General features: G+C 41.7%; 1 protein-coding gene across 1 annotated transcript in view; it reads right to left on the minus strand.

Moving 5' to 3' along the window:
- Positions 1-27,744, minus strand: part of agap1 (ArfGAP with GTPase domain, ankyrin repeat and PH domain 1) — a 166,483-nt gene that overhangs the window by 14,217 nt on the left and 124,522 nt on the right. The window contains 4 exon segments of the mRNA XM_072683772.1: positions 7,588-7,810; positions 7,944-8,034; positions 9,213-9,367; positions 22,509-22,670. Coding sequence (XP_072539873.1) covers positions 7,588-7,810; positions 7,944-8,034; positions 9,213-9,367; positions 22,509-22,670 — 631 coding nt within the window.

The following is a 27,744-nucleotide window of genomic DNA, read 5'->3' on the forward strand; positions in this document are numbered from 1 at the left end:
CGCATGATATATCTGCTCATTATTAAATTGGAAGACAGTGCAGATTAGAGTGAAGGGACAATATGATGAGTCAGGCAGAAAACAGGCCCATTGCTTTGACTTAAGTACATATTAGCATACCTACTCATGAGGACCGGGACACAACGGGGCGCGCTGATTGGCTCTTGTCAGGCGGTTTAATGTCAATACTAAATTGGAAGGCTTGTTAACCTAGTGGGGACATGATTACGGGCAATGGCAGGCAGTCATGTAAAAAATAATGTCTATTAGCCTAATCCAATCAAGGAGTTCTTTTTTTCCCTTATTCTTTTACAGATGAATTAGAATGAGGGAGCCAATTATTTGAAACATTTGTGCCACGTCTATCTGGAATTGAAAGAGAGAATGAGGGTAGCACAGTTTAAAATGCAGCCCATGGGTCAGCTCGTATCAGGGGGCTTTATCACAGGAGACAGGCCGCTGGGTGACACAAGCAGGGGCCTAGTTAACACTGATGAAACGGACCTCAGTGGCTCCTGGTGGACACGAGGAGAAAGACACAAATCTGTGTTAGGCTGTAAAATGTGAATGGGGTGGAGTGTTGGGACAAAGTGACATTTCATCCTTACAGTTTCCTAGCTCTTATAAGACTTTTGTTTCTCTGGATGCTAATCATGCTAGGTACTTTACAACTTGCTACAACTAGAAACAATGGCTGTAATCGAGTGGCTACAGCTAATCAAGCTGATCAAGACAAAATAGAGAGAATCCACAAACAAGGAAACCAAATACAGAAAGAGCAAAAAAACATTAGGGATGCAGTGCTGTTCAGAGAGTGCCTATGTATATTATAACAACTAGTACATTTTTGTTTTTGATATGGACAACCAGAACAATTCTCATCTAACAGTATTGCTCTGGAGCTGCGAGTGACTAGATCTGTCATCGGGGAAACTCTAATAACACTAATAAAAAATCTAATTTATCATTCAGCCCTACAAAGTACTTTGATGTAATAAAGGAATACCCACATATTCTCAACTCAATGGGCAGGGGTTTCAGTCAATTAGAAGCTAATGGGAAAATGAAAAAATGTGTCAATCCACTATGTGGTAATCAACCATATGCTACAGATGTAGCAGATAGAAATGATGTTAGAAATCATACAGGTATTTATGTCATGTCTCCAAAAAATGATTTCCCTTTTACTACAGTGTCACTATGCTACCCAACCACTCCTATCAAGGCACTGACAGTTTTACTGACACTGATTTACTGATAAAACAAATGTTGGTATCCTCGCAGTCTAGCAATGGGCTAAAAATTTTTTATAATTACACAACAAAACAAACATAGACCTCTGTGTATTAATACTATTATTTTATCCCCAAAATATCATGATACTATGATGCATTAATTTTCCCTCCACCCCTACAACGCTGCACAGTTTGTGCCGGCCTGTGCTCGGGTGATGATATAGAGTAGACAAGGCCCAGCATGTCCCCTTAAAGTCTAGGGTGATTATTAGGCAGTTACCTCTCCTCCTCCTCCCCCTCCTCCTGCAAGATCCCCAGGGCCCAATCTCAGCCTGGCTTTGGGGAGGAACACCTGCACCCCATGCCAGAATAAGCAGCAGGTCTAATTTTAAATCTGTAAGCGCTGCCCTTTCTGAGACTGATCTCTGGTCATAAAGATGCTCTTTTGTACCCACTTACAGCTGAATTATTACAGCTCAGACATTGGTCATGATGAGGCATGTAGTTAAGGGAGTCTGTGTGTGTGTGTGTGTGTGTGTGTGTGTGTGTGTGTGTGTGTGTGTGTGTGTGTGTGACCAATATCTCAGCTGTCTGGTCAGAAAAAAAGCTGTAACTGAACCAATACATATAACACATACAAGTTTTTATATATATATGTCTCACACACATGCGCACAAACTTTATCCAAAATGGCAACTTTACAGAACGAAAAACAATGCAAGTCACACACGCACCTCTATTAGCTCACTTACTCCAGCCCAATGACTGACCATCCATGTCTGTTAAAGCTGTTGAAGCATTTTCTTTATTTAAGCTTCTGTGTCTGTGCTTTAGCGTGTTTGAGGCTAATCTAAAAACTAGACTGAGAAGGTTTTAGACAGTTTATTAGCACACATTTATTTGTTCTCCTGCTGAAACACTCAATGACCTGCTAGCTAGCATTTTAATGTGAATAATAATAAATAATCTAATAAGTTGTGATCAACCCAATTAAACTTTTTAATCGATTGACAACTAATTTTAAGTCATATCTGGAGCATTTCTATTGATTAATTTATCATGAAATTTTAACAATGCAAAAAACAACTGGCAGACGCATGGCAGTGATGTTCTGCTGTCATAACATACATCTACCACAAATTACATGATTTGTTGAGTTCTGAAGTTCTGCATATTTTAAGTAACAATTATGGTTTACTTGATTACTTAAACATACTGCAAAGAAAGGTTATGGCACATTTAGCCCAATGACTTCCATTTTTCCAATATGCCAAATTTAAATGGTATGCCAGGTTACAATATAAAGCATTCTACACATTTCTAACATTTGAAATTATATTAAAAAGTTAGTTCCGAGTCAAAATCTGACTGAGAAACACATTCAATCTTTAGATTCCCCATTACTATCCTAAGCAACCAAAAAACCCAAAAACAAACAGGGATAAAAGTAAAAAAATAAACACATGCTGGCATTCTGATGAAAGCAACTACACAGTTATGAAAAAAAATACACAAAAACAACAGCCTTTCAGCTTCCCTGTGCTGGCACTCCATCTTACCCAACAACTGGTCTGAACTTTTGTACTCAAAATACGCAATTCTTAGTGCACCTAACCCAAACAGCCCTGCTTCCACACAGATGTGAACAAAGACTGCAGCATGTACAAACACAAATGGCTGAGCTTGGGCAGAGTGTTTTGCACGCAAGCTGAGACGCTCACGCTTGCTGACAGGCTGCAAAACGTCAGCGTTAGGAGGCGAGGGTTGGCAGTGCTGGCTGCCAATGAGCGCCACCCTCCCAATAAGTCACTACGAGGCGCAATTAGCACAGCTGTCACTCGCGAGCTGCCTGGCCGCTAATACAGCTAGGCACCCTGTGTGTGCAATGGGGCTCTGGTGTCCATGACAGCATCGCACTAATTAAAACAATAAGACTTAAATACGGCCTGGCTGACACCTCAGAGCACTCACGCCAAGACCTAAAGCTTACAAGCATGTGTGTGTGTGCATATAAGTGAAAGCTGCCCTTAAGATGCAGAGGGCATATAACCAAAGGTATCAAAGTTAAATGTGGGTGGTAGCAGAGGCATGGGGTTGCCCGGTTTGTTGTCATATAAGTGCCACATTTATGTATATGTATGTGTAGCAGTCCAGTCTAAGACATGCATTATAAATATATATATATATAAAATAAATGCATACACATACACACACACACACACACAGGAGAGAGATACTGGTTTATTTAAAACCATGACAAATTTTTCTTCTCCAAAAACAATCATTTTAAAACAATTTTATAGCACGGGCATAAAAAGAAAACAACTGAGAAAAAGAGAGTCAGAACGACAACTCCAACACGTTTGTCATTTCTCTCATAAGCTTGTGAAGGCTGGGGCAGTGCAGCTCTCAAAGATAAATCCTGCCTGGGGTCTGAGCTGGGCTGGAGCAAGGGATGAGTTGGGCCACGGGACGGAGGTGTGGACTAAACGAGTGGCTCTCTCCACCCCCCCACCCCCTCCAAAACGGGGGGCCCTAATTGAAAGGCGAGAGTGGCCCAGACCTTGACAGGCGGGAGGTCAGTCTAATTGCTGCTGGCCATATTTAACATTAAGATAATCAGCCCATTAATTACCCTTTGGATCATTAAATCAGTCGCTTGCAAAATGAAATTTCGGGCTCTATTACTCACTTGAGAGACCACAAGGGAGGGTTTTCATTTATCAGCCACCAATCCAGAACACGACACAGGCGCAGGCACGGGAACGCTTTTTCTCGCTCTCTCTATATCTCCTGCTCTCTCGCTCTCTCACAGACACGCATACAACTGCATGGACTGCTTTTCATCCACCCAGGAACAGGCAATAGAATGAAAAACTGTAAGCCAAAACACACTTAAAGGCTATAAATCCTGATATTTACAGTGTTCCACATTTTATAGGTTGTACTTTTCATATCGTATCTCAAATAAGATGCAATAAGCTTGAAAAAACATAATTTACTGGTTGAAACTTTTCAGAGCTACAAAAAAAAAATTGTCACAAATTGAACACAATCTTGCTAAGCTCAACCAAACAGCTTTATAACTGGTGTTAAAATTGCCAGTTAATTGCCAATTAAACAATACGTGCTTACGCAATAATTTCAAAAAGGTACTAAACTTCCGTGTTTGGCCTTCACACAAGCTGCTTAAAAAAACAAAACAAAAAACAAAACATGGAAATAAAAGTAATGCTAATGTAAAAGTTCCATTAAATGTCTGTTTAATGGTAATAACTAATAACATTTACAACTGGCTTTTACTGGTTGTATCATTTAATCAAATTATTTGGTTTCATAATAATTTCAAAAGTATCAAACAAAAAGGTTCTATGAAAAAGAAAAAGAAAAAAAGCTTCATGGTATCGGTGCTCTCTACTGCCGTTACTGATACGGTGTGTAAGTGCCGGTATCGGTGCAATACAAATCAGAATCATATCAGTATTGGCTTCGATACATGCTTAAAAGGTAAGCTGTGACATCACACAGACGTTTTTGATGTATTTACATTTTAAAATGTTTATATCAGAATCAATATTGTAAATGAAAATGGGAAGTTAGCACTAGCCTATAACTCCTTTCAAAAATAATCAGATCAAATCAACACAAATTAAACACAAATTACATGCAACACAGAGCCACTGCCACACTGCCACTGACGTTAGCCTGCCCTGTCTCCCGGATGCCACTGCCATATCCAAAAAAAATAACCCACAGATAAGACACGAAAAAAAAGCTCAAAGAGGACAAATCTGAGCTAAATGTTAAGTGCATTTGCTTAGCATACATATAGCATAATCCACATTCATTACACAAATTCCTTTTTCTGTCTATGAACAGGCTAAACTCTTCATATCCAGTACACATACAGCCACCATACAGGCACCACTTTGGCATGGTATCCCCAGGTAATTTTACAGAGCAAAATAATGTTAAAAAAGTTATTTCATAGGTATGCGCTATAATGTACTGTACATAAACAACCCAGCAAAACTATAGTTTTATAGTGGAGCACTCCTTTTGGAATTTTCTGCCTGCTTAATATGAGTGACTGGGTCCATGAGTGAGTAACAAGTCAGGTCCATCTATACAATACCATCAGAATACATTAAGACATCATACCCAATAAAGCAGCAACTCTCTGGAGTTTACCAACAACTTGGAACTGACAATATGCATCAGCACATTTACAATGGCTATGAAAATCTGTATGAATTTAAAAACAATAAAAAACATGCCCCATTTATGTATCAGTGTTACCTTGAAATAGCAGCTTCAAAATCACTTTACACTGGTACACTGTAACAGGAAGAGTGGCATCTCTGCCATCAAGATCTTTATGAGACACAAGGTGTATATCATGGCCCTTATCATATACTCATAAATGTATCATGATAAGATCAAATATTCCTATTGTCTACCTCTACCCTGTCATTTACACTACTGAACTGTAAACCAACCAGTACAACAGACACATTTCCGTAATACTTTCCCTCTCCATTGGAGCAGCAAGGTGCTAGTCAGGAGCCACTTAAGAAATGCTGGAATGGGTGCTATTGACAGCATGAGAGCAATTGCTAAAGCGGTGGGCTACGCAGGCTGGGGTTAATTGAGATAGTATCGACCCCCTCTGTAATCTCTCTCGCTCACTTGCAGGGCCACAGGCCCTCAGCGTACATAAATAAACGGCTACATGAGGAACAATAAACGCATTAGCGCATCGACGACGAGTGGCCGAATATGGCGGATCCATAAGGAAAGATTTTTCGAGGGGGCGAGTAATTAAAAGGTGCTTCTGGTGAGTAATGAGGCCGGTGTGGAGCGAAGAGTCGATATTCCTGCGGCCGGCAGTCAGCTCTAATTTGTTATGATGGCTGGTGGGGCCGGACCCTCTCTGCCGATAATTACATGGCTATAGACAGAGGGGGAGGAAGAGCAGCGCGGGGGGGCAGTGGGTATTAGCCACAGTGAGATTTGGGAAGAGTCAAACAGACAACTCTCTATGATCTTGCCTGTCTTCGTAGCAATAAGTAGGACAATGTTATTCATAAATCATTAGATCTTATAATCAAGCTACATATTCTCAGTCCTAGCCTTGGGAAGCCCCGCTCTACAGATTTTGGTGATGTTTTTCCCTCATTCAACTCATTATTCCCTTACTATTCAGTAACAATAATGAATAACTCAGCAACTAATATGAAACTAATATGCATCTGATGACTAATGACATACACTACATGTCCAAATGTTTGTGGACACCCCTTTACATTTACGGCATTTAGCTGACGCTCTTATCCAGAGCGACTTACAGGGTTACTCATATTACAGAGGAGGGCCAATGTAGTGTTAGGAGTCTTGCCCAAGGACTCTTATTGGTGTAGCGCAGCACAGTCACCCAGACTGGGAATCGAACCCCAGTCTCCCACGTGGTGAGGTAGCTCACTAGCAGGTAGTGGTATTATCTGTTGCGCCACACCAACCACTTCTTTCAATGAAGGTAGTGGTATTATCTGTTGCGCCACACCAACCACACCTTTCAATGACTGCATCAGCTAGTTTTAGTTGCATCCATTGCTGACAGATTGCCAACACAATAGGAGTAACTCGAGTAGATGCACGTACTAGCACCATGCTTAATGCTTAATCACGGACTAGAATTGAGCTGTGGAGCAGTGGAATCCTGACCTCACTAATGCTTTGTCCTTGGAGGCAATCAAATTCCAGCAAAAGCAGGATAAACTCTTTTGTAACACCCTTGATGAATAAACAGGTTGTATAAATCATTAATAGGGACTTGTGAACATTTTAGAGGTTAACCCATTTTAAGCTGTGTTTGGAGTAGATCTTTAGTCTAAAAACTTCAGAACTTTGAGCCTGTGAGTGTAAAATTGATAAACTCAACAAAATGTTCAGAAACATCAAACAAGTTCAGAACTGACCCAAATCAGCCTAATATAGCACCTGCTAACCATGAAGCCCAAAATACTGCCTAAAGATTAGCATACAGTTATAGCTTATTAAATCATGGATATAAAGACGACATACAGCTTTAATCAGGCAAACAATCACTCTAAACGTAAAGACTTTCTGCCTAGTTCTTGCATGTAGCAAGAAAAATAGCTCTATATAGCCTACTACGGTTTGCTCAGGGTCAAAGTTCAGCTTACAAGTAGGTGCAATTTTTCTAAAGTTATGCCCAGAAAGTTACGTCAAACTTGTCTCATGACCAGGCATAAGCAGTGCTGCTGCAACCAGGCCCAGATGTCAGCTGTTCAGTAACATATCCCGCACTTTCGTATCAATCTCCTCTTACCTGCTGGCGTCAGGGGCGGGCTTCAGACGCCCCTGTGCGTTGGCCTCCCACACGCTATTGGCCAGCTCGTTTCCAATTGCAGACATGACCTTGATAAGCTCGAGAGGCCACTCATCCAGGTCCAGTGAACGAACACGGGACAGGTGTGTGCCGAGGTTACGGTGGATACCCGAACACTCGATACAGATGAGAGCACCCAGGTTCAGACTGGCCCAGTCAGGGTCTAGAAGGTGAAAGAGTCAGAGGGTGTCAAGAGTGTACATGGTAAACAGTCAACTTTCTCTGCTTATGGTTGTATGGTTTGTTTTGCGGTCTCATTCTACTACACAGTGAAACAATACAAAGCAATCACTCACTCTGGGCCTCACAGTCCACACAGCGAGAGTTCCCTCTCATGTTCCTGATTGACTGCAGTGCAATAGCTTCAGACTGGCTGGTCAGACGCGACTGTGGATGTACACACATATACAGAAGCACCAAAATTAACCACATCAAACACTACAAATCCACTATGACTTTCCCTATTGTCACAAAGATAGCGTGCAACTATATCATAAAACAAACTATCTCTAATATTTCTGATCAAACACTACAGCTAGTCCGCAATTCCGCATCTCATTATGATAAAGTATGATTCAAAAGCGGGGAAGAAAACAAGAGGAGGAGAATAAATAGAACAGAGGCACTCAGTAAAAGGTATTCCGAAGAGCAATTGCCCGTGGCCTGGGGCATAAACAAAGCGAGCGGGTGGAGAGCCAAGGCTGGAGCTTGGGAACAGGCGAGCAGAGTGGGGCCATATTAGACTAAAGTAATTGCCATTTGTAATTGTGTGTGCGTGTGTGTGGTGGCTATAATGCTGACATTTTTAGCTACATTGTGTACAGGGGGATGGACAGATATTTGCAAGTTGATATTTCAGTGCAGTATAGTATATAAAATAAATGTATAATAAAGCAATAATCAACTATCAAATACTGCCAAGTTTGGTGTCCAAAGGTCACATCTTAAATAAGTCATATCCCAAATAAATGTATGTAGACCATACAGGGCTGCTAGCCCTTGTGGTTCAAGCTACCACACAGAAAAAGGCAACAGCCATTTTTGGGAATATGATATTTTTTTATACCTGCAAACATATTTCTGAGAAAATCTTTCCATGGCTTTGTGACAGTGTCCAGTGGTAGAGTTTAGTTTCCAGGTGCAGAGTGAGGCAGGAAACTAAAGTTGAAAAAGCTATGGGTTGCTAGGCTAGGAGCTAACCTTCAGCGAAATGCCATTCCGGGAACCCCATTAGACAGGGAAAAGCGCCATTACCAATAAAATGGTCCATACTTTTTTTATTACATATTTTTACGTCACCAATAAACAACTTATAATGCAGAATAAATGCACCTTAATTTTTTGCAGTGGCGCTACAACGCTAATATAATAACATAACTTATCTTGGCCAGTAAACTTTTCCTGGGGCAAGGAGACAATTGTGTAAATGACCTTTTTAAATTAATTTTTCATTAAAACGAACAGTGCATTGTATATGAAAGTGCACACTGCATCACAGTGTTCCTCGTTCTTACTGGTATAATGGAAATCCTTTTGAGTGATAAGAACAAGGTTGGTTTGGTTACCTTCTGCTTGCTGCTCTCGCAGGACTGCAGGCTGGCCAGGATCTGGCTCTCAATGGCCTGCACCCAGGCATCACGCTCCTCGTACGACGTCGCCTCAAAGTGCCACGTTTGACCAGTCAGAGACACGATGATGAACTCAAAGTTCTCCTCTTGATCTGGAAGACAGAAAACAGGACAGTTAGGGCCTACACAGACACAGGAGCACTGTTACCATGCAGTTTGAAAATAGAGCTTGAAACCTGCGTCTATTTCACAAATCGATGGCTCTTTTCAATGGGTTAAGGACACTGATTTGTATAAGGCCAGAAGAGATCATCTGTATGTCACCTTCCTAAGACCACAGATGGCTAAACCAAGCACAGGTTTAAACCACCTGGTAGGACAAAGCATTTTCAGTATATGGCTTCTTTGCTTGTAATGGCATGACACTCTGAAAAACCATCTCTTGCAGCCAGCAGCGGTATCTCTTGCCCTGCAGAGCACCTGTTGGCTTTGGCTGGGACAATTACTCCATGACTTCCTGACCTTCAGGTCTACCCTGGGGCCTCTGATCAAAATATCCTGCTAATTACAGACCAGTTTCAAGCTTCCCAAATCAGCCACTAGCCCTCACCAAATAACTCCCTCAGCAGGGTGACATATGGATCTACTAACCAAGGCCGCGTTTAGGTTAATGGGCCAATCACAAGTCAATGAGACAGGAAAATGTGTGTGGTGGGGGTTAGTAGACTTTAAAAAGTCAGTCAGGTCTTTGAGCTTAGAGGGACATAGGGAGCTTATTTAGTAGTGTAGAGGGTCACATTTGGAAAGCGTTAGGAACAAAAGGGCATTGACTGGGTGAGCACTTGGGGGAGGACATGGCTGGCAGGGGCACGCAGATGGTTGAATAGAGGAATTCGCATTGATGAGACCTTGCTGTGTGTCGTGTTCAAAGGGAACCCCCCAGAAACATGATCTTCAGGGCGCAGGAGATCGCACACTTTACACACTCTGTTTATAATTTACTCTTGAAGGGGCAATTACATAATGAAGAGGCAATCAGAGGGGCAATATAGCCTGCATCCACACACACACACACACAAACTCACAAGCTGTATCCCTGTATAATGGCTCATGCCAGTTTGAGCATCTGGAAAACGGAAACAAGTCATATAGCCTTGAGCGAGCACAGAATTTAGCTGGGCGATACATGTCAATGTATGAATTCAATGATATCCATAAATTGTCAATAATTGTCAATAAAACAGCTATAAACACTCTTACACAGTTAAATACACACACAATCAATTGCAACCAAAGACAAGCAAAAATGTAAGGGGATATCCATTTTGTCCATAAACAGGGTATATACACAACAAAATAAAAAGCCCCACCACTTGCAAACGGAACACCCTGACTTTTCAGGCTGGACATTCAAGCATTACTGTCAAATTAATCTGAATGCAAGTGAATTATTGATATTAACCAGTATTTGACTGTTTTCATGTATTTTAGACAATCATATATATTATATGGACAAAAGCATTTGGACACCTATAGGAGCTTTTATGACATTCCATTTTAAATCCATAGCAGCTCTTACAGCAGGTTTAAACTCTGCAGTTATTAAGTCAGAGTCTGAGACTTTTATGCACTATATGCTTTAGCGCTCGCTGACACCTATTGGTAAATTGGTTAGCCATTTTGTGAGTTGCTGAGGTTCCCAAACACTTCCACTTTTCAATAATACAACTAACAGTTCCCAACCCAAGGAAGAAATTGTACAGAATGACATTGTTGCAGCTCTTCAGAACCACCCATTCTTATTTTAACTAATGTTAGTAAAGGTAGACTGCATGGCTAGGTGCTTAATTTTATACACTTGTGGCAACGGGACCGAATAAAATGTCTGCATTCAATGGTATATATGTATGTAGCCATGGCAAAAGTTCAATTACAATTTCACCACGATAATGACCCACCCTTAGTAAGAATTGCGTAATTCTCTGAAGTTCATAAACAAAGGACTTCATTCACAAAGCAAATCAAAAATGGTTTGCTAATGATACCCCACTGTCTGTATGTCTTCTCACCCACAGGTAAGGCTTCAGACAGTTTTCTGTTCTGTCTGTGCTCTGTTCTAAAAAGAACTGTGAGAATCTTCACCCCAAGAGGCAATTTCTCAAGTTCAATCATTAGGAAAACGCACTGGCCGAGCCACTTCCCCTCCCTCAGTCAATCATCGGCATAATTGGGATCCGATCACAAGCATTCAGCGGAAGGTCCTGCTGAGGCTTTTCTGCCCGCTGGGAGAGATTTGTGTTTAAACCCAGAATCCTCAATGACAGCAAAGAAATCACCCACACAGAGAACCACTCGAATATCAATCCTTACTAAAAGGACTGAGACAGAAACTACAGCCAAGACTATTAGTGTCATCATAAGCACCACTTAAACCTAATTATCCCTATGCAATATACCAAACAACTGTTTGCAATCACAGCAATGAGTTTCAAATGTGAACACTGCAAACTGGTTTAATCCTGTCAGATCACAGCTACAGTCAATGATAGAAAAAGCATGTTGTAATTTCACTGCTTGTTTCACTCAAGAGTTCACAAATTCTGACAAAAGTGCAAACATGCAAAACAATGATTTTGACCTCTAAGCAATAAACTCCTAGACTTGAATTGTGAAGCCATTTGCAGAGCTTTACTTCTATGGCCACACTAATTGTAGACCACAGAGGGTCTTTAATCTATGTCCTGCTATGGATCAAAGGGGCAATTAGCCACCTGCTAATCTGCACCCAATTTACCCCCACTACACCTTTAGTAGCAGCTTATATTTACCAATGGAACTGCAACAGAAGAAGAGGATGAAAACAGTAGCTTTCATTCAGTGTCTGCCATGTCTGGCTGAACTAAATATTCTTATGCATCTCTAGCCTCAGCAAACGAAGGAGGAAACTTGGATATTGTGGCAATTCTGTTCTGAGCGTTTCTCAAGGTTTGGGATCACTGAAGCATCCCGTCTTAGATTGCGCCCACCCTTCAAAGGCGTCAGGCCCTCTGGGGTCAGCCGCAATGTTCCCATCCTAATTAAATCACGATGCTTTTTGGGGAAGAGGGTGGGCATATGACAATTACGGAAACCAACAATCCAGAAAGCGATAAAGCGGCATAATTTAAAGCATGCGTTAGCCCCCACCCCCCTTTGCTTCTCCCTTAAGCATGTGTAACACACAATTAATAAAACTCAATATCACAATGAAAGGGCATTAGGCTGCAACTCCTCCCCTCCCCGTCAGTTCACTGTGAAATGGGGTGACTGTCACTCATACCCACAAAGCAGTTTCATGCAACACACACACACACACACACACACACACACACACACACACACACACACACACACACACACACACACACACATGCAAATGTGCACACACAGCTTATCTAGTCCCTGTCAATAGAACTCTGGAGCAGATAAACATGAACCTTTTGGCACTATGTCAAATGCCAGACGTTGGCTAGAAGGTTATAAAGCCCACAGCACTGAGTGTTCTCTGGAATAATGGTTCTCTATCCAATACTTTTGGGATGCTAGGGAGAGGAAGATGATAGGAGGTGGTGATCATCCAACATCCTGACCTCACTAATGCTCTTGTTGCTTCAGGGGAACACACTATATATTTTAACAAACACTGATGAGTAAAAACAAAGTGATTATCCTTCTAGGCCGCATGTTACATAGCTACTGAACAGCTGGTTTTCATAGTCAATGTTAAATGCAGGAGAAACGGTGAGGTGTGAAAACCGTGAGTAATTTTGACAAGGGCCAAATTGCTCTAGCCAGATAAGGGGTTCAGAGCCTGTCCTAAACACCAAATCAAAACTGGCAGCAGGATGTTTGGTATCCTAGGCCTATTGAGGTGTAAGTGCAGGGATAGACATCACATCTGGTTGGAACAGACAGAAGAGCTACTGTGCACAATTCTCAGGATGAATACCTCACAACATATATCACACCCTGCTGCATAGCTGCAAACCAGTCAAGAGTGCTATGCCATGCTAACACCAGCACAATGGAAAAGAACATACGATGGACACAGAAGCATCTGGACTGGACCATGGATTTTTAAACTTTACTTTGATAGCCAGGTACATGTACACCCTTTAGCTAGATGGATCCACCTCACAAATGACAGAAGTTATTGGATCTGCTGGATTGTCTTGCCAGACACCACAGGACACCTTCTAAGGTCTTCATAGAGTAAGCTGTTTTAGTGGCACCCAGATGACTATCAGCATTTTAAAGTTTTGGCTCATCAGTGCAAGTACAACAGTAGATGGTGAATTGTCTTCCATAAAACAAAATAAGAATATGAATGGAAACAGCATTTCTCTGCAGGGCAGCATTCAGGCATACTCGAACAGCAGGGCAATTTGTGATCTCTGACACAGGCAACCTTTACCAGTACACTTCATACACCACAAACAGTACTGCCAGCACAGAGGCAACATGCATAGGAGAGGGTGGGGGTGCTGCCTTCGACACGGGTGGGGGGGGGATGCAGAAGGGGAAAAGGAAGGGGGGGGTTAGCTAGATGGCTGGAAACACAAATTAACCAAGCGAAATGTCAAAGCACACAGTATTGCTTTGTGACACAGGTCATTAATCCCCATATTATCCGCACCCTTTTATAGCATTAATAACCTGGAAAATATTACATGAGTTGCTTGCACCCAGAAAAGAAATATGTATTCATATTGAAAAAGTAAATAAAAGCGGGAGGGGGTGGAGGGTGGGAGGGAGACTAAAAAAGGACCCTTGCCTAATCTACTTCCAAGCCCAACCCAGACCATTACATCAAACAATCCACTTTACAGAAACAAAACTGATACTCATAATAAACTGACGAATACCAAGTGCACACCCACCCACACACACACATACACCACACACCTCAACACACACTACATCCACACAACTTGACCCATACTACATCCACAAAACAGCATGCTTTAAAAGACGTGTCTGTGTGTGTGGAAGGTGGAACTATCTGCTCCCCTCACTGCAAAGTTATGTTTAGGGTTAAACAAGCAGATTAGGGGGCTTTAGGGAGCACAGAGCACAGTACACAAGCACAGAGAGCTGAGTGGAGCTTAGTTTTCTGTGTTGGGGTGCGCACCCCTACACTGCTCGCTTACTCTCTCTCTGAGGTGAGTTACCTTCAGTGTTGGAACTGTTGTAAATGTTGCGCAGACTACCCACACGATTTAGTTTCCATGCTTTACGTTTGGCTGCGTCCACAGAGGGAGAGTAAAAAAAAACAACAAAAAAAAAAAAACAACAACACACACACAAACAATAACTCAGACAGTAGAGCAAAATCCAAATCACCACTAAGACATACACAAAGAAAAAAACAGTTCAAGAAAGAATGTGACAAAAATAATCACTGGTCAATGAATCAATGGAAAAAGTAAAACCACAAAAGTAATTCCTTTTGTAATATAACATATATATTACAAGAAATGACTAAATAAATAGGAGATAATGGTTGAATGGACAAAAAGAAAGAAAGCGAGAAAAAAAATATAGAAAAAGACAAAAATGGTGGAAAGAAAAAAAAGAAAGGAAAAGGGGAAAAGAAAAAACAAAAAGGAAAGTACAAAGACGCAAAAAGAAAAAGGTACAGAAAGAAATAGAGGGGGAAAAACTGCAAGAAATGGAAGGAAAACAATACATGCAAGGAAGAGAAAAGAAAACAATAAGAAGGAATGTAATAAATTATTATACAAATAAAAGGGAAATCAAGCAACAAACAAACAAAAAAAGGGTTAATCAGAGTGTAATTCTAGCTTCTCTCACATTGTGAGTTTGCGTTTAGTTAAACCAGTTATGAGGAAGGGATCCAGGCCAGTTTCATTTCAGTTCAATTAAGAGCTGAATTCCATTAATCACTAACGAATGGGTGAGCAGGGTGAGCGGTTTCCATTTATTCTCAAGTCACAGTGTCTCAACTGAGGACATCAAAATTGTGGTTACAGACCCGGCTCTACTAAATGGTATGCAAAACAGGGACACAAATAAGGAATATGAAAGCAGCATCACAAAAAAAAGAAAAAAAGAGGCCTTTATATTCTTTTATTTGTGTCCCTGTTTTGTACGGCATTCAGTTGAGCCGGGTCTATAATCATCGAACCCTGGTAGATATTAGGTTGAAACAAAGGTCCTATGAAAGACCTATCAAAGCGTTTTCTAAGTTGTACAGCCTGTATGTTCATACAGTGTGTGTATCAAAGCAGCTTCCCACTCTTTAAATAACAGCTCATTTTCCCGTCCGTGTCGAGGCTGACCTGGAGCGTGGCCGCTTTACCTCTAAGCTTTTTTTGTAATTTTTTTTTGTCACACACCCCTCCCCTCCTTCCCTCAGGCCAACAGGGACATTTGTCACACAACAGTAGCCGTGGAAAAATAAACCCATCCAGTTCCCCCTCCATGTGGGCCAGTATTAAAAAAAAAATAAATAAATAAAAAAAACGAGGGGAAAAAAAACGTTGAGCAAATGAAACCTTCATACCCTATGAAGAGCTATTTTCCACACAATAGATTTGCACAAACTGGGGTGGTAGGGGAAGATTTACTCGCGTGGTTTATTCAACTTTCGGAACCTGTTTTACCCCGGTAACGACTTCCATTCCATTTACCTCCTGCAATTAAAGACTTGTCCCCAAGCTCTAATGTCACTAAACAGGTACTTGGAAACAGCTTTTGGGGATCAGAGAAAGAAATGGGGCATGAGCGAGAGCGCTAGCTTTAGCTATGTGCTGCTAAAGAAGCTGCAGTGTTCTTTTTACCATACCATTAGACAGAGTCTGGAACACAAGTCCTTTGTTCTGTGCCAGCTCACCTGCAGAAGGCTTTAATTAAACGCGGGAGCCGTGTGGCAGCATCTTTCAGGGTCGGGCCACCTGTGGGGGCCCCTGCTGGCTTCTGGAATGTTCCCTTTTGCGCTCTCGAGTCCCTGCTTTCTTCTAAAGCCTGCCTCTGTCCTCGTCGTCCATCCTCTGGCTTTTCATGCGCCTCCCGTTGCCCCTGCTAAGGCCCAGGACCCTTCAGATAACATTTCAAAGCCGCCCTGGTTGGCTGCTCTTATCACAGGCGGTAATTACTTAACAACGGCCACTTAGGGCCCCGTGCGTCCGCTTGCCGATAAACTGATCGCTTCAGCATTGGGGGCCTACAGAGGCGCAGCAGGGAGGCACGCGGCACAGTGGGATTGATCAATTCACATGGGGGGGCGAACGGCACGATGAAAGGAAAGCGTGCGAGTGGGCTTCGTCTGAAGAAGAGGCAAGCAGGTGAGTTAAGTGGGGACCCCCGCACTGCTGTAGCACATTTACTGAAAAGGCAATAGAAAAACTGGCATGTGTTTGTGTTTAAAGAGAGTCACGTCTAGGAATGTTCAGCTCAAAGAAATAATCTAATGTAAAAATGTCTAACCTAATGTCTAATGAAATAATCTAATGTAAAAATGTCTAATCTAATGTCTAATGAAATAATCTAATGTAAAAATGTAATCTGTATCTGCTACATTAACATACCATGAATTACCAGAGACCATATAAGGGTCTGGTGACCATATAAGGTTCTTTGTAAATGAGATCAGTCTAAAACATTGGCCATCCTTTATACTCTACTGGCTCACTGGACCCCAATATTTGATTGCATTGCATGTACAGTATAGTATATACATTGCGGTAGTATGTTTTTAACCCCTGAAACCCTGTATGCAAGACCACAATTCAGGTTTTCACTCTTAGAACTACATTATTATTATAATTAACATCAATAGACCCTAAAACAGAACCCTGTAGGATTCCCCAAGACATGCTAAACCAGTTTCACCTTCTGCATTAGTATCAATAATATAATAATAAACACAGGGTTCAAGGGACTACGTGTAAAGTACATGGTTACACACAAAGTGGAGAAAGAAAAGCATTTAAAAAGTATAAAAATAATAATTAAAAAACTGTAAATAATCATGTGCAAAATTGCGTCGATTAAAGGTTCTAAATGTCTTGTTTTGCTTAATTGCCCAGCTCTACTTTATATATTTATTTTCTTTTTCCTCTCAATTTGCTCCTCCTCATTTTCATCACTCCCACTAGTTAGGTCTCCCCAATCAGTGATGGGAGATGCTGAAAGCTAGCATGCGCTTCATCTGGGTCACATGAAGCCAGTCAACACAACTGCTGCTAATGCAACATCACTGAACGCCTCAACAAGCTTGGAGAACACTGCCAAACTGCTAATTCTGTTATGTCAGCTAAGATACATCAAAGTTAGCTAGGAAGAGCAATCCTAGTCAATTATTCTAGACCACAGATGTCCGTGACATTGGCAGGAACGGAGATATTCCAAAGATATGTACATAAAAATACAGTTACTGACAGGACAGACTAAAAAACAGATATTAATGCAGATAAAGCAGCATTATCTATGTTATAAGGGCAGAACCTTGCTGCGCATTTGTGCTTATGTATGTGTGACCATGGTCGTGTATGTAAAGTAGTGTACAAAGAGCACCTATCTGGAAGTGTGTGTATGCGGGCACTCAAGTGTGTTAGATAAAGCAGTGTGAGGGCAGTACCTGGCCGGCAGAGCTCATGAATAAGCGACTTGCTGACAGGCTGATCTTTCACGGCGCCGCCGGCATGACAGCCGTCGCCGGCCCCACGCACCAGTGCTTAATGGCTAAATTGGGAGACTGTTACTAATCGCTTATTGAATAATGAAAGTGACACAGCTGATAAAAGATTTCAATACTGTAGATTATTTATAATATTTCACTTAAGTGCCTGGCAGATGAATGGGGTCTCAGGGAGAAGGCCCGGGAAACGTCTGACGACGCTCAACCTTTGCGGAAAAAAAGAGGGGGCAAGACAAAGTAGCTCTCCAGGGAACGACACAGAAGGGGGAGGGAGAGGTGTTAAAAAAAAAAAAAAAAAAAGAAAAAAGAAAGAAAAGAAAAAAAAGAAAAAAAATCTGGCAGTGCAAAAGAGAGACAGAGAGAAAGAGAGAAAAGATGTGAAGAGGTATTGAACACATCTGCATTTCTCACTGTGTACAGATTCGAGAAACGAGCAAAGACACAAATCTTCCTTTTCTATAAGGTGCGACCAAGGGGCCAGTGATTAAAGGAATCCATCCATCTGACTACCTCCCTCCCGCCCTCTCTACATTATCAAATTAACTTAAACAGCCCAGCCATAGTCAATCATACAAGAGAGAGGGGCTTTAAAGAGAGGGCTATTAAAGCTGCATGATTGTGGCTAAAGAAAGATTAGCATGCTTATTGATTGCAATGAACAATGGCAGTTTCAGTACTTGGGCACAGTGCACTTCTGTGGAACAGAGGACTGTTCGAACTTCAGAGATGCATCAGGTCACTGGAAGAATACTGAACACCTGAGAGTCAGTGTTCCCAGACTGCACTTTTTAGACTTTCATCTGCTGTGAGGCACCGCAATGGGTTAGTCAAACATCAAATTTACATAGCTTTCCCCTGACCCTACAAACGGATGATCAGCCAAAACATGTTGGGTGTGTAAAGACTGCTTCTTTGGTTTAGCACTGGAGCTCTAAGGCTAATGCCACTAGCAAGTAATGGAAGCTCACAGCCAGCTGCTGGAGTGCATAAAAACGATCTGCTGAATCTCATCCATTCTACACTCTAAGGCCTGAAACATACGTTTGAAAACATCTGACAATTTTGTTGTGAGGATGCAGGAAAGGTTTTCTACTCATAAGTCTCTTCCATGATGGTAATTTTTTTTCAGGTATCTCTGCACAGTAGAACAGTGCGCACCACTTCTACAGAGTCTGCTAAATTCACCTCAAGATCTTTTGAAGTAAAGAGTGCTAGAGAGCAACTTAAGTCTTTACAAGCTAATTAAGGTCTGGGACCTTGGTAAAAGTTCTCTGAGAGGTCAAAAATGTTAAGTAGGTGTTTAACGACTAATCAACTTAATCTGCAAGCAAATTAGTTGGCAACTAACTTAACCCCTTGAACTCTGGGTTTAGTATTTAGTTACTTCTAAATACTAAACCCAGAAAACCCTAAAAACTATTTATCACACTTTTTTTTCGAGTCCCACATGGTTCTATTTTAGGGCTTAGAAAACTGTTGCTAAATATGACAGTAATGTAGGGTGAATACCTGTGTAAGTGTACAGAGTTTAAGGAGTCGATAAGTTGGCAACGTCATTAACTGGGTTTGGTTCAGGATGAACATGAAACACGGACTAATCACAAAGTTTAACCATAACTGTGGATTAGATTAAACTGACCCAAACCAAATCAGATCTTTATTATTATTATTATTATTATTACTAATGATAAGAATTTTATAAAAGGATCGCATAAATAAATAAAATAAAGACGTGACCTGATACAGTGCCTTCATTTAACAAGATACGACTTCCGCTACACGCACACAAACACACACACACACACACATCAGATTGGCCCCCTTTGGGAGTGGATCAATATGGCCGATTGGGGACAATTTAAACAAGCACTAATCCTGCGCTCCCAGGAGGAGGAGTCCACCCACGCCAGCCTCGTCCAATTAATCACACACACACTGAGCTGACACACACTCATCGATCACTGCAACATTCTCACTTGCTCCCTTTCTCTCTCTCTCTCACACACACACACACACACACACACACACACACACACACACACACGCAATGATAGAATCCGTTACAATCAAGTTACAAAGTATATACTGTAAAATACATACCAGACAATACCAGAGCAGCTTGCCACAATTCATTCCAAATGCTCACACACACACACACACACACACACACACACACACACACACACACACACACACACACACACGACTTTGTACTGCTTGTACAAAAGGGGAAATTCGTATGGTTCTCCTCAATTTATAGTTTTTTTAATAGTTTTTCTCAATGTATTTAACTCTAACCTTGGATGAATGGAGTGAATTATTAATAACCATGACATGCTTGATCACTGACTTCTGGAGAAATATATTTTTTACATATCACAAGTTTATCACATATCATTTTTTCCCCCTAAAGTCAGGTGCAGCACATTAGTGGCAGATGTTTAGAACATTGTATGAGAGGACTGGGGAGGAGCCCGTTTTATTTAATCCTGAGACACTTAGTTTGGTACTCGTTGAAGTGAGAGGTATCGCCTGTTTACACAACTTGCGCTCTGCTCCTCCAAAATCCTCCCTAAACATGTTCTAATCATTTGTAGCTGACTGGTTGGACCTGATTCTAATTTGAATTTTACAGCGTAATGAATGTGGCAGTGTCCTAACTTTTTCCTCACAAGAAAACTGAACTATTCTGTTAACTAAAAGGTACCATTTATTTATATTTTTAGTTTGGTTTAGTTAGCCAGTGGCCAGTAAGGCGGTGTACTGTAGTGGATGGTATGGGAAACTGCTGGCTCCATTGTAACATTCACATTTACGGCATTTAGCAGACGCTCTTATCCAGAGCGACTTACAAAAGTGCTTTGCTATTTACCCCCAAAAAAACCTCAGCTAGTTTGAATAGACTAATAATTCAAAGATGCCTCTAAGTTTAGACACTACTAAACACAGTAGTCTTCAGTCTGCGTTTGAAGACAGCGAGCGACTTGGCCGTTTGGACACCCAGGGGAAGCTCGTTCCACCACTTTGGTGCAGGACAGAAAAAAAGCCTGGATGCTCGTCTTCCGTGGACTTTGAGGGATGACGGGTCGAGTCGAGCCGTACTTGAAGCTCGAAGGGCTCTTGTTGTGGATTGGCTTTTGACCAAGTATGGAGGGGCTGGTCCATTCTTGGCTTTGTAGGCCAGCGTCAAGGTTTTGAATCTGATGCTGGAAGAAGCTACAGGAAGCCAGTGAAGAGAACACAGCAGTGGAGTGACATGGCTGAATTTAGGAACATTGAAGACGACCCATGCCGCTGCATTTTGGATAAGTTTGGATAAGATGGTGCGCAGAGGGAGACCAGCTGCATAACAAACTGCATGATTATGTGCAAGGGTATTGGAACAGGTGTGTGTATGTGTGTGTGTTAATTACTCAGCACATTCCCCGTCAGCTGTTTGAGCTCAACTGAAGAAAGGGAACGTTACGCACATCTGCTGCTCAGCAACATCTGCTCCGCTCACCAAGCAGAACGTGCCATACAGTGTCTGCACGTGTCTGTGTGGGTGTGTCTGTATATAGTGTGTTACCAATACTCACTTTAAGGAATTAAATATTCCAAAATGAGCCTGTTTAACATAATATGGTTAAATATTCAATTAATTCAATCACTGTGACGAAAAAGTCATTCAGAGTGGTGAAATTTCTAACAATTTAAAATTTTCTTCACAGTGGCAGCAAATTCTAGAATACATATATAGCTATTTTACTTACAAGTGTGATACAGTATATAAATTTAGATTTTGTGATCACTGATCTAGTTAGCTACCAACACTCACCAACTGTTTATTTCTTGCAAATTCCATAATTAGTCCCTTACATTGAAAGTAGTGCACATTTTAAATAAAAATAATATTAGCACTACTAAACATTTTACAATACTGATACAGACTGTGTTTTGCAAAAATGTCAACCTAAAGTGATGGTGGCTGGCACAGGTCTCTGTTAGCTTGTGTGGCCAAACTGGGGACCTGGCTCTGTGCCACTGTGACAACAATGACTTTCCCTAGGACATTGCATTTCGTATCAATCCATTCTTGAAACATGCTGGTTCACATATTAAACATTTAACTGGGTTTACTTACTGATATGTGTCAGTTGCCAAGTATGTTAGTTAGTTCTACATCATCAGATTTCTCAAAGTCTACTTAGATAATGCAAGAAGTGCAAGTTTTAGATCATGGTCTAAGGATAAAATTGGATGTTAACCTGCATATTTTCTGCCAATTTCTTTTTGGTCCAAAATTGTCTCATTTCAGTCTTTTTTGTGTCAAAAATATTACCTCTTGCCAGAGAATATGAACACTGTTACGACAACCTGAACAGCCAGATAAACAGAACACTATTCAACTATGATCCTGTAAAGACTTCTCCTACCAAGACTAAACACATTCATTTAAAGTGTGGCTGTTCAGTTCGCCCCTGAGAAGTGTGATGGGACAATGATGGCCAAGAACCAATGCAGGCTGGAAGCAAGAACACCCGCTGAGGAGGGCAATGGTGAAGACAGAGAGGGAGAGAGGACGAGGAACCAGGGCCAGAGGGCGCAGTTACCTTCCGCTGTACCGGAAAAGCCATCTGCCTTAAAGTTGCTGGTGCTCTTCTTCCGGCGATGCTTCTTCCGGTTGGCGTGCGGAGACGGTGGAGGGTCCATCTTAGGACTGGTAGTGCTGGATATACTGGGACTGGAACACACTGAGTCACCCAGACCAGTATCTACAGCAGAGAGCAAGAAAGAAAGAGCAAGACAGATGCAGAAAAAGAGACACAGAAAGACAAAGAGCAAAAGAGAGAAAGAAGTAAAAGATGTAAATAATCAAGTGTCAAAAGCCCACACATCCACAGCATTAGCCCACAACCCAGTGTTTTGCATGATATGTCCAAAAGTATCAGACGCTCTTTCTAATTAGGAAATTTAGCCTTTTGAGGCACTCCCACTACTGATGCGGATGTTAAATAGATAACATGATAACATGGTTGTGTTAACCTCCACAGAAAAGCAGTAGAATGAGAGAAAAGCTGTTATTGAAGCAATAGAGGAGTCGACATCTCTAACAAGACTCTTCATTTAGCTGGATTGGTGTCTGGATACTTCTGGACATAGACTGTAGTTTAGGTGAATGAGCAGCAGTGTTAATATCAGGCCAGATCACGCTGGCATTTGGCCGGCTCCTCTGGCTCAGGCTATCAGGAGGCGCCTTTCACTTATCATGCTTGGAGTTGACAGCTGTGACTAGCGGCAGAATAAAATAACATTCAGATCACATCAATATCCGGCCGGCTGGGTGAAGGGAGTGGGGGAGAGCAGGCTGGCACTCAGTGTGGCCCCAAGGACGCTCATAACTTATTTTACAACCGTTTAGTCTCTGCTCAAGTGGAAAACGTGACAACTTATCTCCACCGACAGGACGTCGTCCACAGCGAGCAATTAACCGCCTCCGTCTGTGCATTGCACATGCCACACCACACCACAATCACCTCACTCCACTCGCCTGTTTACCTATTTCATACATGAGATGCATAGGATCTTTTCTCACTCTGTCACAGTTTTGTTTACTACAGGTCTCAAGGTTCCTATTTCCAGCTACTCTATTAGAGCAAACAGAACGTCAAACTGTCCTTGGATGGCTCGGAAATGAGGAAATGGCCAGCCTTCCTGACTTCTTGAGGTCTATCCTGAGGGTCCGAATTCCACATTATCCTCAAATCAAAGACACCTGCTGCACACAAATGCACAACAAAGGACACTTTCACAGGGCTTGAGGGGAAGTCTAAATTGTTATCTTCCTGTTTGGCGAGCTTGAATGAACACACACACACTGGAGTATAGGAAAACTGCTTTTGGTTGGAGTTAAAACACCTCCCCCTATGACGTTTCGGAAGTGGAGTGATCGAGATGGGGAGAAAAAGATTGTGCGTCTGTGTCAGACAGAGAGAAAAGAGAAAGACCTGCATGGAAGAGTTATGCGAACTAATTTACATTCTCAACCGAAACAAAACCTGATTTATTTGAGACACACTAGGGTAAAACTCAAAAACAAAAGCTTTAAATTATATTAATTTATCTTTTATTTCATGCGTTTGAATTACTACTGAAAAGTCATTTCTAAAGATTGCAACTTTGGATCACATGAACAGGATGCTACTCTGAGACACCTGGACAGGATGCTAACCCGAGTCACCTGGACGAGACGTCAGTTTTTACATCACTATTTCCAATTCTCATTACTACTGGAACGGTGGTAGTGTTCTTGAAGGCCAACTTGGTAACCTTCAACCAAATGGTGAGAGCATAATTACTGACCATCTCTAGTTGAAAACTCTGTCCATCCCTAGAGGAGGTGAACAGTCACAGTCTCATCAAACAGAGCAGTTGTGAGTGGACATGAAGCTCCACTGTCATCAGATCGAACTATGATGCATGAAAATAGGAGTACTACCCAACAGGCTGAGCTTTGTAGCAGCCAGGATGGCGGTTTGCCCCAGAGCAGAGCGCCCGAACAGCGGGACGACCTTCGACACACAGCCTCTGATCCCCACTCCCCCCCCGTGCAGCGACGCACGGCGGCCCAGAATCAAAGAGACACCCTCATTACTCCTGCCATAATTAAAGCAGAGAGGCCAACGACAGGCACAGACCCAAGGCCAGATGCATTATTTTGGTGCGGGACTGGGTGCTCTGGGGCACGCCGGCTCAAAGAGGAAAATACAACAGGGGACATCACATTTGCGTCCTCCATATCCCCCAAGAGAGGGAGGGGTGAGCGACAGAGGAAGGAGGGGAGAGACACAGAAAAAAAAAACCCACATAAGTCTGAGAAATGCAGACACAGGGGCATAACAGAACAACCACACTGAACGATGTCCAATAATAAAGCACAATTATTTAAACATTTCCGAGATTTGATATGATCTCACTAATGGTTCCAAGAGATACATAGGCATAATTGTATCTCAGAGCAATTTGGGAAAGACAAAAAGTACTATGCTGCTAAACTGTAGTTTTATTCAACTGTCCTCAGAAAAGTAAAGACTAGATGGTCTACAGAGGCAGTTTAAATGACCAATACTGTTGTAAACAAGAGTGCCTGATTGGCTTGATGTTTGTTATGCAGCAGGTCACATGTGTCGGACCAGGAAGCCTTCAGCGGACTGCAGAATAGAATGGCTCTGCCGTAATATGATAAGCGATGTAATTGTGACAAAGTTACGAAGTAAAATAAGTGAACCTTGCCCTATAAGAATTTTGTGCAATGGTACTCAAATTACCAACTGGTCTAGAATTATAAAGCATTGGTTTATCAATACTTTTACTTGTGTGGTGAACAGCACTACTCCCCATCTTGCAGGAAACCTGATTATAATTAAGAGTGTTGGGGGGTTATACATGGTGGCAAGTATACATCATCCTACTTAGTATGCTATATTAGGTCTGGTCTGTGTGCACAGAGTATGTCCATTTGAGGAATGGACTCCACAAGACCTAAAGGTATCTGGAACCAAGATGTTAGCAGCAGATCATTTAAGTCGTGTAAGTTGAGAAATGGGACCTGGTAGGTACTGACCACTGCATACTAGAAAAACCCCACAGATTAATGTTTTGGAGCTGCTCTGACCAGTTGTTTAGCCATTGCAATTTAGCCCAAAGTGGCTCAGTTTACATGCCTGCTGATTTTTCCCACTTTTAACACATCACCTTGAAGAATTGACTGTTCACTTGTTGCCTAATATATGAACCAATTGACAGAGCAAACACTTAAACACATTGTGATGATATTGCAGGTAATGTTTCCTTCTATTTGTGCAAGCAATGCTGCACAGTGGAACAGTGCAGGTTCTCTACAGTCATTTGGGGGTGGTGAGTTTTTTCCTGTTAGCAATTGGTCTTCCGGATTAAATGTTGACCTTAGTTCCCCTAAACAGCCATTTCCTAATTGTAGACACTTCAAACTGAATGCTATCTTCTTATAGCCCTGCCTGTAGGCAATGATTAATTTGGTTTTTAAAACTTAAGACAGTTGCTTAGATAAGCCCAGGTTTGGTGATTGTTAGTACAAGGTTTAAAAGAGAATTTATACAGCTTGGGAATTTCATTCAAATGACATTTCCTACTTAAGGAACTGGAAGGAACAAGCTTAGTAAATGAAGTCACTCCCTTTTCCAGCCTACATGAGGGGGACATGCCCTAATGTAGCCACTTGGCAAAACTGAGCCACTGCAGAGAGGACCTACATCTAATTACTTCAGCACAGCATTATCTCCCTTCCTCCAATGCCTCCTTCAGTGGAGGAGAGAGAAATTGAGAGAGGGGGAAGTGTGTGTTGGAGGGAGAGAAGAGAGACAGAGGAGGGTATTTCGTTCCTGTTGGCGCCCGAGGCAAGAGGTGACAAGCAATCAGCATCATCCAGCCGTCAGCTTACATCCATAGCAGCAATGGCCAGGCACATCATTAGGCCAACAGAAAGGTTACTTATGAAAGAAATGCCAAGGGGACCACACACAAACACACACACACCCACCATCACAACTGAGCAATCCTGCAGATCTTCCACAGTGGAGAAGAGACCAGGTGAGACCTGAGCACTGTGGTCAGGCCCCACTGTCATTATACACAGTGGGGAGCCAGGCCCACATGGCTACAAATTAAGGTGGGGTTTTATTTACTTTCCCATTACATAAAAAAGTGACTCAATACTTGTTAAGAATGTTAACTTTTTTACTTCATGTTAATCAAAGCGTATTTTCTAGGTTTTATCTGAAATAATGATTTGACACAAATGCACATAATGTAAATCTTGAACGTCTTCATTAGGGATGTCCCGATGTGCTATTTTAACCAATCAGGTACAGACTACTTTAAACATGATCCATGTACAATTCCTTGTTTTATATGCTTTGTGCTATGGCTACAAACCTAATAATACTAAATATACTAAAAGATGTTGTGGGACCCCAGAAAATAAAGACTGAGGCTTTCAGGGGGGTACATTAAGAGGTCTTAACAGCCTGTGGATTTTTCTATAAGAGTTGTTCCAGGAATATTCATCTGGGCTGCCGCATAACCTACAGTATTTAGCCCCTGTTGTTTCAGGCATGTTACCAAAAGCACAAGCAAAATACAGCTGCTTAAAACCTAAAATGGTCCAGATTCTCACAATATAATAAAAAGAAAAATGCTTATACTTCAGTATTAATTGGCACCACATTTAACCTACATTTTGTGGCTCTATTTAAAAAAAAAACAACAACACAGAATTAGTATCTGTGATACTCAGCATTCAAAGGCAGAGAACTGGATCAGGACATCCCGAATTTTTTTTTTTGCTTGCTTTAAATTTATTCTAAATGATATACTTTGCTACAACAAAACGTGTTTGATGTGAACGCCTTGCCAAGTATCTGTTGTTAAGGAAATTCAGCATTACAGTGCATCTGTTCATAGATGCAGATTACCCATAATATTAACAATATACATATATCTTTTTCACTTTGCTTGAAGAGCTGAGAGGGTGACTGAGGCTCAGCTGCATGTGTGTGTGTGTGTGTGTGTGTGTGTGTGTGTGTGTATGTGTGTGTGTGTGTGTGTGTGTGTAACCTGCTGTGGTGGCCCCTGGGAGCCCATTTAAGTCTTTCACAGCTTTAATGGTTATTTGAGGCAGGCCGGTGCAGGGGGCTGGGGTGAAGGCAGGGCTAAATACAGACTGGGGTGGGGGAGACCAGTCACACCACATTAGTCCTCTTAACACAAAAACAGACACACAGCCTGACAGCTGTCACTCTACTGCTCATA

This window comes from Salminus brasiliensis, chromosome 7 (genome assembly GCF_030463535.1).
Source record: "Salminus brasiliensis chromosome 7, fSalBra1.hap2, whole genome shotgun sequence".
Classification (NCBI taxonomy): domain Eukaryota; kingdom Metazoa; phylum Chordata; class Actinopteri; order Characiformes; family Bryconidae; genus Salminus; species Salminus brasiliensis.